The sequence below is a fragment of the Phaethon aethereus genome (genome assembly GCF_964289735.1).
Source record: "Phaethon aethereus genome assembly, chromosome: 12".
Taxonomy (NCBI): domain Eukaryota; kingdom Metazoa; phylum Chordata; class Aves; order Phaethontiformes; family Phaethontidae; genus Phaethon; species Phaethon aethereus.
Genome location: NC_138588.1, coordinates 11,671,496 through 11,687,594, shown reverse-complemented (window position 1 = coordinate 11,687,594; position 16,099 = coordinate 11,671,496). Strand labels below are relative to the sequence as shown.

General features: G+C 39.9%; 2 protein-coding genes across 2 annotated transcripts; both read left to right on the top strand.

Annotated features, from left to right (window-relative positions):
- Positions 1–582: 582 nt before the first annotated feature.
- Positions 583–8,099, top strand: AFG2B (AFG2 AAA ATPase homolog B; the record flags this gene model as incomplete). Its single annotated transcript, XM_082005117.1, has 8 exons — positions 583–2,045; positions 3,194–3,379; positions 4,663–4,821; positions 5,341–5,550; positions 5,977–6,204; positions 6,317–6,451; positions 7,136–7,261; positions 7,947–8,099. The coding sequence occupies exons 1-8, from the start codon at positions 969–971 to the stop codon at positions 8,097–8,099; spliced, it is 2,274 nt and encodes a 757-aa protein (XP_081861243.1). The 5' UTR covers positions 583–968.
- Positions 8,100–10,318: 2,219 nt separating this feature from the next.
- Positions 10,319–12,325, top strand: LOC309408976 (normal mucosa of esophagus-specific gene 1 protein; the record flags this gene model as incomplete). Its single annotated transcript, XM_082005010.1, has 4 exons — positions 10,319–10,360; positions 10,671–10,759; positions 11,526–11,586; positions 12,257–12,325. 4 exons carry the CDS (start codon positions 10,319–10,321, stop codon positions 12,323–12,325), a joined length of 261 nt encoding a protein of 86 aa, XP_081861136.1.
- Between the last annotated feature and the right edge of the window lie 3,774 nt (positions 12,326–16,099).

Sequence of the window (16,099 nt, the reverse complement as noted above, 5' to 3'; positions counted from 1 at the left end):
AATTTTATAGATCGTGATTTTATCTGACATCCCACAATGCTGGCAGACCTCCTGGAAGGTTTTTACAAAAGTACTGCACAATTCATGGCACAACTTAAGATGGCGGTGGACCAGAAAGTTATACAATTAATTTTTCTTAAATGCCAGCTAAGCATTTGTCAGAGCAACATACCACTAACAGTTTTACCAATTGTTGAATAAATATCTGTGTCCTAATTACTTGTATCAGAAGCTTCTGATACAGAGGCTCAGAAGTCACAAGTCAATGGTGCGGCTCCTCACCTGCTTTTCTTAACCGGCACCTACCATTACCTCAAGCCCAACCACTGGTGAAAAAGATGCCACCCCAACTCACAGGAAACACAGACGGGGACATGGGAAAGGGGAAGCCCAACTTTTGGCAACATGTTTAAGAAGCACCAACCCAAACAAGCAGGAGGTACTGGGGAGACAAAATGAGGCAGACGAGCGAGCCCTGCCAAAGGGCTCGCTCTCTATAAAGAACAAGCTGTGTGGCAATGAGGCGATCAATCCACTTCGTCTGTAGGAAGAGGGTGTAAGAAGCCGAGAGAGGGCTTGCAGCTGGGCAGCCTGTCACTAGGAGACGGCGCTCACCTCACAGAGAGCGGTCAGACGGCCCGCAGCAGGGCTGAAGCAGGACCGTGAAAGAAGGCGCCGTCCCGCCCCGCTCAGCGCGCTCCCTCTCTAGTGCGCGTGCTCCGCTGTGGCGCATGCGCGGGAGGCGCCGCGGCCGCCTGTTAGCGCGGCCCGGCCGTTGCGCGGGAGCGGGCGCTGCCCCGGCCCGGACGGTTAGCCGTGGGGTGGGGGTGGCGGTCGGCCATGGCAGGCCTGGCGCAGCGTGAGGCCCGGCGGAGGGCGAGGTGGGGTGAGTAAAGAGCTGTCCGGGGCCGCGCAGCGGAGGGGGGTGGTTGCCTTCTGTCGCAGAGGGTACGCCGCGGAAGTCGGCGATGGAGGTGGCAGCCTTAAAGCTGCTCCTCCTGGACCCGGGAGATGAAGGCACCCAGCGGTGCAGAGTAGGGCCTGCCACCTTCTCCGCCCTGGGCGCCAGGGTCGGCGCTCCGCTGAGGATCTCGCTGCCTACCGGCTGCTGTTTGTGCACGGCGTGGCCCAGGCACGATTTGGCGGATGGGTACCTGCAGGTTGATCTGACCTGCAGAACCGCGGGTGTTGCTGCAGGGGACCTAAAGGGCCTCACGCTGAATGTCGGCCAGCTGAAGCTTCTGGCCTATCGTCAGTTGAAGAAGGCGACCGTGAAATTGGTCCTTAAGAGCTCTGCACTGAAAAACTCGACTCCCAGAGCAGTGTTGCAGGAGACCATCAGAGAACTGCTACGAAATGTTTATGTTTCACTTCATTATGTTGTAACTGTTGCCCCAAATCTCGAAAGTCCCGTGGTGTATATTGAAATACTGTCCATAGACCCTTTGATGGATGAAGCCGGACTGATAACACCCCAAACAAGTATAAAAATTAAGGAGGTGGTCACTTTTGAATGGCACAGACATCTCTCAGAAGACACTGCAAAAACTTCAATTGCGGGACTAGATGATCTGCGAAAGTCTTTGAAAGAGATGGTTTATCTGCCTTTCTGCTTTCCAAAAACTTTTAAGAAACTGGGGCTATCTGTCCCTAATGGAGTGCTATTAATAGGTCCCCCAGGTGTAGGGAAAACTCTTACGGTAAAGGCAGTAGCAAAAGAAGCGGGTGCGTATCTGTTTTGCATCAGTGGCCCAGACCTGTATGGTTCAAGACCAGGCGAAAGTGAAGAGAATTTGCGAAGAGCCTTTGAAAAGTGCAGAGCAATGTCATATGAAGGCCCAACCATTCTCTTTATTGATGAAGTTGATTCTCTATGCCCAAAGCGAGGAAGTTCAAACACTGCTCCTGAAGATCGTATTGTTGCTCAGTTGCTAACACTACTGGATGGTGTAGGTAGTGAGGGTAAGATGGTCGTTATAGCAGCAACAAACAGGCCTGATGCCTTAGACCCTGCACTAAGAAGACCTGGCAGATTTGACAGAGAGGTAGGCAAACTCTGTTATTCTTGTGCTCTCTTTTTTCTGTCTCTCTTTGAGGTGGAGCAGAGGGCAGTTAATAAAGTTTTGCTGTCTGCTAATCATGTTTCATAGTGGGATTCTGCAGGCTTGAGACATGTATCCTGTTTCTTTCTGCAGCTTGCTGTAGCTTGGGTAAGGTAAGGAGCACATTTTACTCGGGAAACTGAGAGCTCCAAATACTTGAAAATGGAAAAGGGGAGTCTTTATGTTTGTTTAACATAAAGATGTGGACCTGTTCTTGAGGGTTTTCTTTTGCTTACAGATGCTTAGCATTACAGACTTGGATTTTTGTCATTTGAATCCTAGATTGAAACGGTGTGCCTCTTTCCTTAAGTTTATTGTGACAGAGAACTCGTAACCTGTTGTGTCAAAAATTCTGTTCAGATTTCGGTAACAGAGGCTAGGTCTACTCTGGAAAACTGCTAGCCTAATGGTCAGAAGAAGAAAGAACACATGCAGTTATGCAACACACAATGGTTTTGCAACACACAATGCTTTTGCTTGTATTGTTTATTTTGTTGGCTAAATGCACTCCTGGGTCATCTAGTTTAGTCAAATTCTTTAATGCTCTCACATTGTAATTTTATTTTCCATGATGTAGATTGTTGAGATATATTTTATGGTGGTATTTTACCAGGGTTTTAATGATGTATGAATGCTTATCTAAATTTTTTTTTTTCTTTTGGATGCATCTAATTGAGCTGTTGTGATGCAAGGAAATTATTATTTCAGTGTTATGTTTGTTGTTGAAATTACCTTAAACTAGGACTTGAGGGACACTAGCTGACACTGTCTTATGAACAACTGTTTATACAAATGCTGTTCAGTTGGAAAGTAAGTGTAAATGAAGGGTGTTTTAAGTATTTCTTATTTGTGTAGTGCAGGTAATAAGTTTCTTGTCAGATTCTTTAGTTGCAGTGTAAATATGTGTGCGTATATATATATTTATTGACCTTTACAGGTCCCTTCCAACTCAAACTATTCTGATTCTAAATCTTCAGTAAGCAGTATAAACAAGAGACAAACTTGCTTGTCCAGGTCTGTAAAATAGAGGCATATAGCAAAATATTTACTTAAGTAAACTTTAAAATTTTTGTTTATTATATTTGGTTTAGGTTATTATTGGGACACCAACGCTTACACAAAGAAGATCCATCCTGCAGTTGCTTACATCTAGTATGCCAATTTCTGCAGATGTTGATTTGGTTAAACTGGCAGAAATGACAACTGGGTATGTTGGAGCTGACCTTACAGCACTCTGCAGAGAAGCTGCTATGCAAGCTGTGTTCCACAGCTCTTTGGTATGGTTGCAAATTAGTCAGGAAGAATGTCATCACTAATATGTACCACCCTTTCCTCATTAATACTTGGCTTTACTTGAAAAGCTCAAGAAGTTGAGCTCACAAATAAAGATACTGAAAAACACAGAGTGTTTTATAAATGTAAATACACCATTTCACTAGTCCAGTTCTCACCTGAAAAGACTCTTTTCTCCTTTCTGGAAGGAAAATCTTGCCAAAAGTTTTTATCCTCATTGTTAATGTTTTAGGATTGTGCAAAGCAGAGATTTTAGTCTTTTTTGGCAAACTAAACTATAATGTCCACCAAAGCTCTCTCGAAGCTATCAGCGATTTAGAGTTCTACTTATTAATAATTGCAAATTAAAGTTTAGGTTGACACGTAAATATATAACTGCTAGTGATAATAACTATTATAATTTGGGTTGTATGGCTAGATACAACATGGTTATTGTCACAAGGTATACAATTGCCCGGTGTGCAGAAGTTTAACTTCTTGGATATTATAGATCCGGAATTAGGGAATTGCTATTTCTTCACATTCTTTCTATGTATTCCGACTTTTACAAGAGTTGAGGTATATGTTTGCTGTGGTTTTTCATCTGGAATGGCTGAGCAGAAGTTTAAAGCCTGATCTGCAAAATTTCCAGACTCAGAGTATCTACAGAGAATGGTAGAACCCTCTGTCTTCACTTGAGTAGAAAAAAAGAGATCATTGTATTTCTACAACTTCCATCTCCTCCAGATACCTTACAAATACTGAAAGTAATAAAGAAAATAACTTGAGTTTGTTATCCCAGAAGGAAATAGAAGGACAAATGAAAATAATAAGTAGATGGCCTGTTTGCCTTGAGAACTGCAAGCTCCTTTGCAAAATAAATCTTAGTTCTGGTACTGCATCTGTAGTTTAATAATGGTATTTTCTAGACTATTTGAGATAAAGCACCTTAACTTTCTCCAGTAGTTGGTGAAAATGGATTTAGAACATTTGTGTTTGTATTCAAGAGAATCTAGTAACTGGAGTGTGCTAACCCTGAAACTAGCAACCATTTGATTTAGCAGATTGCTGTGTGGTGGAGCTATAATTTAGTGAAAAACGGTAGTAGTGTGTGAAACATTAATTTCTGTTAAAATTGTTTTTTCCTGTGTAAAAACTTGCCATTAAAGAGGTAGGAATTTGCTGCTTTATTAGCTGCACTTGGCCTTTTGTGAAGTGTTTTGCATACTAATGCAGCATTATAAGTTATGTAAAAATATTGTTAATATGCTCTATCTGGGTTTCTCAGGATTCAACTGAAATGGTGGTTAACATCGCAGATTTCCAAGAAGCTTTTAAAAAAATTCAACCGTCGTCTTTTCGAAGTGCAATTGGCCTAACAGAGTGTAAACCTGTTACTTGGGAGCAAATTGGTGGTCTTGAAGATGTGAAATTAAAGTTAAAACAGGTGACATATAAAATACATTTAGATAAACAGCTAGTTTCTAATAACCATGTCCTCCAAGGTATACTGCATTATAGAAATGAAATCTCTTGCAAATTACCTGATTATAAATTGTATTTTGAACACTTCTTATACTACATTAAGTTACTACAATGTTTTTGAGTTAGAAATCTTCCAGTCACAAGATAGCACCACCAAGTGTAATACCATGTGAAAATTAGCACACGCTTTCCAGGAGCTGAAAAACACTTAATTTGCAGCCAGATAATTTGTCCATTCCTGAATTTGTAGCCAGAGCTGGCTTTTGCATATCATCTATCAAGGATTGCCTTTTGTTCTGTTTGAGACTGAGAGGAAACTTTAAGGGGGGCGTTATATGAAGGAGGACCAAATTAGTATTCTCTGATTTCAATTTAATGTTTGTACCAAGGAGAGGAAGTAATGCACTCAGCAATTGTATTGATTGCCTATGAACTCTAGTTCTGTTACTAAGAATTTCATCCCTTTTTTATGTATTGACAGAGTATTGAGTGGCCCATGAAGTTTCCTCAGGCGTTTGCTAGGATGGGCCTGTCTCATCCAAAGGGTATTCTTCTCTATGGGCCGTCAGGGTGTGCCAAAACCACACTGGTGAAGGCTGTGGCCACAAGTTGTCATTGTTCCTTTCTCTCTGTAAGTGGTGCTGACCTCTTCTCGCCTTATGTTGGAGATTCAGAGAGGATTTTGTCTCAGGTACAGTTTTTAATTTGTGTAAGGGCTATAGTTTAATTTTTGCTCCATTTTTGTGAAGTATTAGTAAGGCCTAAATTTTGTTATAGAAAAGGTAATAGTTAAAGCTGTCATCTGATTATTAAAGAGAAATGGCTTACAGATTCACATTTATATAAACTGAGAATCTAGCCCTAAAATGATACCAGTCTTAAACTTTGAAAGTATTTCTACCGTTTTGTTTCCAGCTCACTTAAGAATTTAAAGAAGCAGCATTTGCCTATAGTAAATGTAAGCCTGAAGTAAATGTAATGTGGCTCTCATGAATCTTTATGAATGTATCTTTAAAGTTAAGTAAGTAAAATACAGAGTATATGCAAATAGGTGTTTTCACCTTACCTGATAGAATGTATGCATTAATGTTTTACTTTATTAATTTTTTTTTTAAAGGTTTTTCACCAAGCAAGAGCAAATACTCCGGCAATAATATTCCTAGATGAGATTGATTCTATCTTAGGATCCCGGTCACGCTGCAAAACTGGCCATGGTGTCTCTGAGCGGGTTCTTTCTGTTCTTCTCAATGAGTTGGATGGTATTGGGCTGAAAGTCACAGAAAGAAGAGGAAGCAAACTACAGCTTGAGGGTCAATGTCAAGAACAAAGAGATGAGGAGAGAGAGGTATTTATGTTCCCTTTTCTATATAGGAAGAATGATAAATGCTGTCCAGTTGTTCCAAAAATATCTGTCTAAACCATGTTGCACTAATTTGTTTATATCATCTCTTACTCAGCTAGAGTTTCAGGAAACTTTGAACAAAGATTTCATGGTAGTTGCTGCAACGAATAGGCCAGATATGCTGGATGATGCCTTATTGCGTCCTGGAAGGCTAGACAATGTGATCTATATTCCACCTCCAGATCTGAAGGTGATGTATTACAAATTCATGTGTGGCTTTAAATGGAGAGATAATAAATGCCAGCATACTTTAAGAGCAAAGGGGACATATTCCTATAGTGTATATATAACAATTGGTGGATGATTCACTGAAGATCAGTTGCCAAACTCAAGGTACAATGAAGAAGTTTAAAAGGAATAATTATATTTATAATTTTAAACCCAGTTACATTTTAACTGATGTATGTAGTTTTACTATTGTGTGTGGAAGATAGACAAAATCTGGAATAACTCTGTATTTACAAAATGAAGCTACAGTTTAGGAAGTACCGTAACAAATTGACTGTCCTTGCTTCAAATCATTCTTGTGCCCTGTTCCTACGGGCAGTATAGCTACTTGTCCTGAGCTTCTGCAAAAAAGAGCTGACTCAAAGCAGGCCAAATGTGGACTCTTCAGTCTAAAATACCATGTTTTCGTGAAGCAATGAGTAACTGAATAACAGACTTTTAATATATGAGCTAATACTTACTCTTGTGGTTATGTGGTTATCTCCATTAATGGCATTTTATTCACTTATCCACCAAAAACATGTAGTTTTGGTACTCTTCTGGATTTTCCTTAGTTCTAATTTCAGATTCTGTACTGCTTTGTAAATGGATTAGTTATTGGTTTGTTTGGGTTTTTTTTTCTTACATACTATGCTCCAACTTACAGGGAAGGCTTTCTATTTTGAAAATCTGCACAGAAAAAATTCCATTAGATACTGATGTGTCATTAGAAGATGTGGCAGTGCTAACAGATCTCTTCTCTGGAGCTGATATTGAAAATCTGTGCAAGGAGGTAAGAAATATTCATGGTTCATCAGTGAAATAAACTGTAAATGAAGCCTGTAAATGAAAAAAAGAGAGCTAACTCATAGATCTTACCAAGCCATCTATAGTACCTATTCTTTCATAGTTTGTAATGAAAATATAAAGAGAACGAATAAAACGGAAGAACTGAACAAGGGTTAATTCTTTAAAAAAGACAAATAAGAGTAAAGGCTTTCTCTAACAGCTTAGTAGAAGTTAAGGAACTGTACTACCCTTTGTTTCACATGGCCTTTTCTAAAGCAAGCTCACATCTAGATGAACTTTATTTTGTGTACTGCAAGCAACTGCAGCATTTTTAGCTGAAATTAGCATGTCCTGTCAAGGCTAGAGAGGGGAAAAAAAAAAAAAGAGAAATCTAAGTATTTGAGATAAGTTATATAAAAGAGAGAAGACTAGGAAGAAAATAGAAATTGATAAGTGATCAAGGATATCTTGTCTAATCCAGACAAGTGAATGGAAAAAGTTACAGTAATCTTACTTGATGTTTATCTATTGTTAAATAACCATAAATTATACAATGCTGTTTTCAGATGCTTTACCTGAAAACACCTTTGGTTTAATGTAAAATATTTTAGAATACTTACAATAACTTCTTTGCAACTTGGAACATAATAAACACTTCAAGTTGTTTCTTTTTTCTTTTTTTTTTAAAGGCTGCTTTGTTGGCATTGCAAGAGAATGGACTTGAAGCAACTGCTGTAAAACATGAACATTTTGTAAAATCGTTGCGGACTGTAAAACCATCCTTAAACATAAAAGACTTGGAATTTTATGAAAAATTTTATAATAAGGAATTAGCTTCTTGAATCAAAAAGGAGTGATATGGCATAGGTATTTTTAAATACATTACCAAGACTTTGCAATGTCTCACATCTCACCTGCTTTTTGATAGTGTACTTACTGTAGTTTCCAGTTTGTATGAAATACAGTAAAATTTCACTTGTGAAAAGTCTGATCTCAATGAAGAATAAATTAAAATCTTGTTTGCTTTGGCTAGCTTTCAATCTGGTGAAACAAGTAATTGAGATACATAGATAACGCACTGTGGAGCAGGTCATTGTTACTGTAGATTTCCTAGTTTTCAGTACAAACACTGGCATATAAGAATATTTAACTTAAAATGTGTTGTGAAGTCTGCAAAAGACCGTGAATATTTAAAAAACAGAAAAGCTTCCAGAATGTTAAATAGGAAGTAAGTCCCACACTGTATAAAATGTAAGGTGTTTTGGATGTGTGTGTCTACAGACTTGTCTTACAAGCAGATTCCAAAATACAGTGGCAGTGAAAAGCTGATCAGTGCTTAATACCATGTTGAAAGTTTGTGAGTCTGAGTATTTTGAATAATTATAGATCAGTTACTGCTTACTGTACAAACACTTGGACTGAGTAAGCAGATACTAAGTCTGTAATCAATTCAAACTATAATATTTTTTCCTTTAAAGGGAGTTTGCTTTATAACAGTTTCTGCAGAATTCTTTTCCCCACCCAACCATTTTGTGTCAAAATATTTTTGTATGTTGTCTTCTAAAATACAGAGATATATCAAAGGAGATTGTTATTCCATGTATTTATGTGTGCATTTTAACTTACCAGGGTAGGAAGTTTTTAATTATTTTCTCCTTTTCACCATGAAAATGCTTGTGAACGAAATACTCCACTGTCAAAGATAGTTTCTTATTTCAGCTGAGGTTCTTAGGTTAAAACCCATTAACAAATATTTTTTTTCTTGGAACAGAGACACTAGGGACTGCACTGCAGTGCAGTTTATAGTGAGATGGATCACAAAAGGAAGTTCCAAGGCAGTTAGTGACTGCGGAGGGCAAAGAGAAGTCCTAGAAGTCGTTGTAACTTAGGAAAGGGTTCAGGTATAAATGACTGTCCCACAGCCTGGTGGCTTTGATCACCATTTCCTAAGGTAGGACCATCCCGCTGCTTTATTGCTGAATTTCCTAAACACCCAAAGGTTTCTTAGCAGCAGTGCTGGAGATAGTATGGAAAACTTCAAGGTAACTCTGCTTTGCTTTGCAGCGTTTGGACTGTTGCTTTAGGATTGCCAGACCTGAAAGTTGTTCGGACAGCAAAATGCTGTCAGCTCCTCCATTTCAAAGATGCTGCTGCTGCTTAACTGCTGTACTTGCTCGCTAGAAGGACCAGCAGAGCTAATGGCGCACTGTCGTGTCCCCTCCTTGCTACAGGGAGCCAGCAGAGCATGCAGCAAAGGCAACCTCGCCTTCCCCTTACTGCTTTCTAGAGGGTCAAAGGGAGAACAGGTTTACAGGAGTCTGCCGGCACCACGCACCTCCAGCCTGCCCTGGTAGGAGTTTTTCACAGGCGGGGGTACTGGGAAGTGATAGGAGCTAAGTAACACAGCAGGGTGGTGGGAACCTGGGCCAGGGTTAAGTTTTTGTTGCAGCAAAAGGGGACAGTGACATCGGGCTCCTGTTGTGGTCACTCTGTGTACCTTGCCGAGGAAAAGAGGCAGGCCCAGGCCTCGCCTCTGCGTTTGCCTGGATACGCCGTTCTTCAGGCAACTGCCTGGAAAAGGGGACAAAGGAGACGTGGGGAAGCCAGGTTTGAGGAACGCGGTAACGTGGGGGGAGGAGGAGTTGCAGAGAACAGGCGGGGAGAGCACGCGGGCACCTCGGGTTTGGGACCGGGACGCCCCGGCGCGCGCCTGCCCGCCACGGGGCGGTGCTGCTCGGCCGCGGGCGGCTCGCCGCGCCGGACGCCGGGGGGCGCCCTTCCCTGCCGGCGCGGGGCGCGGGCTGAGGGGCGCCGCGGCGGGCGGCCGTCCTGCCTACGTGACTTGGCGCACAGCCAACGTTTATGGGCGTCGCTGGGCGTATATAACGCGGAGAGCATGCTCCCCCGGCGCTGGTGCCCGTCGGCAGCGCTGCCGGTCTTTCTCCCCTCTGCCAGGTAACGGAGGCGTTATGCCCTGTCCCCCGGGGCCGGCGGCGGGGTGTCCCGGCGCGGGGTGCGGTAACAGGGAACCGTTTGTTCCAGGTCCGTAGCCGCCGCGAGGATGAACACGAGCTTCTTCCAGATACTCAAAGCTAAGAAAGAAGTAAGTTTGTCAGAGACGTGGGTTCTGTGGTAGCCCCCTTACGTGAGGGGAAGCCGGCTGGCTCAAGCAGGTGCCCAGGGGTTGCCACTTGCTATCGAGCACCTTATAGAGGAAATAGTGATAGCAACGGGCATGTGTAAACTGAAATCCACGCAATGAAAGCCAGGCGGTGTGAGTAGTAATACAGAGGTGATACACTTTAGCAGGTAATCACACCTGAACTGCTTGCAACTCTTCCCTACCCCTGTTCGTGGCTCTGTAGCCAGGACACCTAGTTCTTCAGCTCTTTTCTCCATTTTATGTCTTTCAGCTCATTCCCCTGGTTGGAGTAGTGTCCTTTGCAGCAGTTGGAGCGCTCTCTTTTTCTGCCTATTCCCTATTCAGCAAATCCGATGTGATGTAAGCAAAATACTTCTTGCTTGGAGTTTACCCTAACCTTCTTTGTTCAACAGAGGTATTTGACCATCATATTTTGCACCAAAAAAAAGAAGTCCATGTGGATGTTCTAGACTACTAGTAACAACTAAAATAGCTGCAGATTATAAATACTGAAGAAAGTAATTAATTTGGAGCATAGTCCAAATTATTTCCTAACTTTTGATTTAATAGATTGCTTTAGGTGTAATGGGTTTTAAATGTTCTTATGAAGAATTTCACATAATCAGATAGGTAGAAAACATGCAGATATGTTGCAGCCAGGTTATTGACTTGTATATAATGAACAACATTTGATAACATGAACTGATACAAAGTTAATATTTTAATGGCTTTGCTAATAAATGGAGCTAAGTCCTAAACTTTCCAGGCGTTGGGGGATTTTATATTTACTTTAAAGTGACTGGAATAGACATTTTACCTGTCAAAGTAAGAATCCCCTTACTTTTTCTCTGTGTCTTCATTCAGTTTTGATTTTTTTTTAGCTTACTTACCTTACGATGACACATCGTACTTGAACCATGTTGGCTTTTTTGGTGTTTTGGAAGCTGAAAATAAAGCAAACCTACCCAGAATTTAAAACAGAAATGCCCAAACCCATAAACGTGTTTCAGGGAACTACTTGCTTACATGAGTAGTTCTACTGACAATAAAACTGCTCATATAAGAAAAATGTATGTAAGATCACACCCTAAAACATAGCACCTGTTTTGCCTTATCTCTCTTACAGCATTAACAAGAGTGGCAATCCAGAACCATGGGAAACTGTTGATCCTACCAAGCCTCAGAAGGTAATTTGTACATGTAATACAGTCAGTACAAATGGCATATGTTTCCAACACAATTAGTAACTTTATTTAAATGTGTAAAAACTAGCAAAATATAAATGAAGAAAAAAACATAAAGCTGACATACCTCTATTTAAAAGTGGAACTGTTTAATTCATTACTTTACATAAAGTATCTGTCCTGTATTACTTAGTGATAGGGATTCAGCTATTACATTCTAGGTCTGATCCTGAATTCATGGGCTACTTCTGGTTGGTGTTAACCCCCGCCTCCAACATCCATTTACTCAGTTCCATTGATAACAGTGGAAATTTGGAGTATAGAGGAAATTCTGTTTGCCCTTGCCTTGTTCCTGAATTACAAAATTGACTAAGAATGTTTTTGACTAGTGTAGCCTAAATGAAAAAAAAACTTTAGTAGAGCATCTAGGATAAGGAAAAATAAAATTATTTGGCATTATTACTTATTAAATAACCAAGTGATTTTGTTCAACAAATGAATAAATATGTCATCAGTTGTTCTTTTTGCTTACTTCTGAAAGGAAAATGTAAAGCTACTAGAAATCCTTCTTCACTAATAGGTTGATACATGGTATGGGGAGCGGTGGGAGTGGAGTAAATGCTTACTGGGATTTTGCTAATTTCTTTCATATTTTCCTTTTAATTTCTTCCAGCTATTAACAATCCATCAGAAATGGAAACCTATAGAAGAGCTGGAAAATGTCAGAAAGCTTACGAAGTGACAAGTTTCTGTTGCCTCAAAAAGGTACCCTATGAATCTAGTGGAATCACTTCTGCACAAACTTGACTACTGAAACCAGTGTGCGGAAATGCTTCTGCTACATTTTTAGGGTCTCCCTACATTTTTTGGACTCTGGATGAGGAGTTTCATGTTGCCTTTGCAGTTGGCATGCAACATCCACACAGTCCAAAAATCTGTCTTAATACAGTAGACATTTGGTGTCAAATGTTGAATATTCAGATGGTAATTACAGATGGAAAAAGCCTTCACGTTTCTTGTAGAATTTTGTTTTTCTCAAAATAGATTAATTTTGTAATTTGATATATTTTTAATAAAATGTTTTAAATTTTTACAGCATTCCATCTAAATTCCATAAATGGAGATTACCCAAAAGCCCCGCTAAATTGGGATTCCTGGTCTGCTCCTTCTCTATACTATATTTCAATACTGTGTATAGACCAAATAGTCATCATAGCCAGAGGATGTCTTTGTTTGGCAACATATGTGGTCATAAAGTATACTTGCATTTGTTTTCTACATTAGATGGGATGAGAATTTAAGTCAAAACTAATGTTTTGTTGCTAATACCAAAACTTACACATGCACTCACCTTAACCCACTGAGGACTCAATAGGTTATTTAAGGGTATACTTGAGGCTGCAGGGTCAGAACATAAGAATTAAGCATGGCTAAAAGGGAAATGAGATAATTTCTGTTGTATATAACTACTGTTCGTGTTGATACTTAGAAGTTACTGGAATTAGGAAACTTTCATTATCCAAAACTAATTGCATAATGTTAATTTCTTGGTTTTGTGCAAGGTAGTTCATGTGCAAGCTCAAATGTATTGCATAGTTATTAACAATATTTTTAAACATTTGTAAATGCATGCTATTAGGGACTTCTGCTTTAACAAAGAGGAAATAACATTAAAATTAGGAATGACTCTCTGAAAAGACAGTTCCTCTTTTAAGCATCTGTGTGGGTTTTTTATGTGTTGGCCAGGAAAAGAATGTAATTGGGCAGACCCCAGTAAATTAATGAGGCAATATATGCACCCAATGGTAGAACAGTCTTTTGTGGCTATTTTCTGTATGTGTCCCTTTCCAAGCAGTTTTGCAATATATTACACAGTTTCTTTTATTATGGATGTTCAGAATGCGTATTACTTTCTGTGAGGAAGAAAGCAAAAGTGAAACAACTGCTAATTGGAAAAAGTCCCTGTAACTGAGTAATAGTGCAGTGCTTTAGGTTACTCTGCTGCAGCGAAGACAAAACTTAAGTTAGTAAAGCTGTCTCCTGAATTTTAAGGTAGCTTGGCTTCAGAAGCTTTATGTTTTCTTCAGATTTATTGATGCTGAGGGAAAAAAAGAAGTTAAAATGTACTTTATCCCATACTTGTGTGCAGATGCAGCATAAATATTTGCTTATCAATGAAGAATGACTCAGCAACTTTTATGTTTTAAGAGTGAGAGGAACTACAAGATTTCAGAATACATTCTTAGCTTTTATTTTAAGGAATGGCATTACAAGATGATTCAATAGCATATAACCACAAAAATCCAATGCTCTGAGGAATACAAGTTTTAAGTATTTTAATAGAAAAACGTTTAAAAATATTTTCTGTAAGTTATTCTGTATTTCCGTATTTTTACTGGACTGTACCAAACAAAAAGTCCTGTGTTGTGAGTTGATGCATGAATTAAATGAGTTTGTTCTTTAAATTACTTGTATGGTCTGTGAATACAATGACCTAAGTATCTGTAAACATTAGGGAAGTAAGTGTAAGTAATTTTTACTTAATCTTTGTACTTAACTACTTTTCAGTGGTGTCTTCCAGTAGCGCATTAAGCAGTGTGACTGCCATCAGTCACAGGTGGTTGTTTCTCTCATCCTGTGCTGAGGCATAATAGCAAAGGTAACAGAATGTTTTGCTTTGTTAGCTGACATTATTTTTTAATACAGATTTGTGGGGAGGGTATTCACATAATGTGAGAAATCAGAATATTTTTCTGCACTTCAAAAAGATTGAGTATTGTTATTCTTGGGACAATTTTGTGTGTTCTCAGACTGTCCCAAAAAATACTGTCTCCTGCACAGAGAGTTTTTTGGTTTTAGTAGAGCACACCAAGAGCAATTACTGTATCTCCCCCTCCAACTGCTCAACACAGATCTATAAAGCAATACACAAATTATTTCCTTGTTCTACAGACATCAGAGTTAAGACAGTAAAGATTTAATTGGCTGAATTTTATGAGCTGACTTTTATGAGAACAATAAGACTTCCATGTCCTGTGTTATGCAAACCCATGACTTTTTATTCCATGGACAATTTAGAGGCTGTTGAAATAAATTTAACAATGTTCTTCCTTCTTTTCATTCTGTTCTCTCCATTTTTTTTCCTATTTGATTCTGTTCTTGGTTTTGTTGGGTTTCTTTAAAACAATCACTATCTTTACTCACCCTATCTAGTACTTTTCCATAGAACTGTATCACGTCCAACTTTAATATTAAATTACAAAGTTTAATTAAAATGTTCACTGGCTTGTTAAATTTTCAAATATAGATTAGAAACTATTAGAAATGTTTTTTAATGGCTCTGATCACCATTAGAAATGCATTATTGGAATCTACCGTAATGCTTTTCTAACTGCAGGTGGGTGATAAGTAGTCTTTGTAAATAGTTTTCTGGAAGAATAGAAGGTTGATTTCTGCAGTATACAAGCAATTATTAATTACTACTTTTTGTTATTACAATAGTTCTTAAACGCCTTAACCACAAGGATACAGGATCTGCTGGTTATCCAAGAGCCATGTCGAGTTTTTCATTTGGCTTTTCATCTGATAGCCCTGGTGTCAGCATGTCTCTGTCTCATGTCCCCTACCCCCCGTATTTCTCCACTGCAAGACGCTATTAGTATAGTACTATACTATTTAGTTACTTCATTGGTGCGTGTGGTTTCTGTAGAAAATAGTAACTTAACGGAGGGGCCTGATGCACTCATTAAAGGAAAGTGTTCGTCTGCAGTTGTCATCTGTCTCGCTCAGTGCAGAGGGTTGTTGTCCCTAGGCCTAGCTGTGGAAAACAAACAAGTAATGGGAATGGTTCACTGCATCTGGCTAGTATTTGGTGTTGGACACTTCCCAAAAAAGCTTTCAGATTAAACAAACATGGCCATGCTACTTGGTACTGTTTTAATTTGCTGTCTGAAGTCTTTGCTGTACAGCACACCCCTGCCATACGGGGAGCGCACAAGATAACAAGATCACCTAAAAGTGTAACTGAAATGGAAATAAAAAAATGTTAGTGAGGAAGTGGACTTGGGCTGCTGCAGTTGGACTAAGTAACTATTGACCTTGAGGCGCTGATGTGAACAGAGAGCGGGCAGACAGTTTGCTGGAAGCTATCTCCCATCATAAACGGGCCATCGACGCTAACTGCACCCTGCAAGGGAAGTCCAAAGAGGGAGCGGGCGCCTAGTCCAAAGAGCCCTTTTCCTGTAGTGCCTCACTCAGATCAACGATCACATACCTGTATGGCATACTTCATGGAAGGCTCTACCTTGACCGGATGACCAAAGGCTTTTGGTTTAATTAGCTCTTACTTTTAAATAACCTTGGACAGAGCTGCTAATGGGGATGTAATGCACTTCTGTAGGGCTTAGGAGGGCTGTGCCCCTCTATACAAGCCGGAGAGCCCGGGTCCTGTGACAAATGAAGCCATTATGAGTGAAAAGCTGCCCCGCTGCCGCCCGTGGCTGCGCGGGAGCCGGGG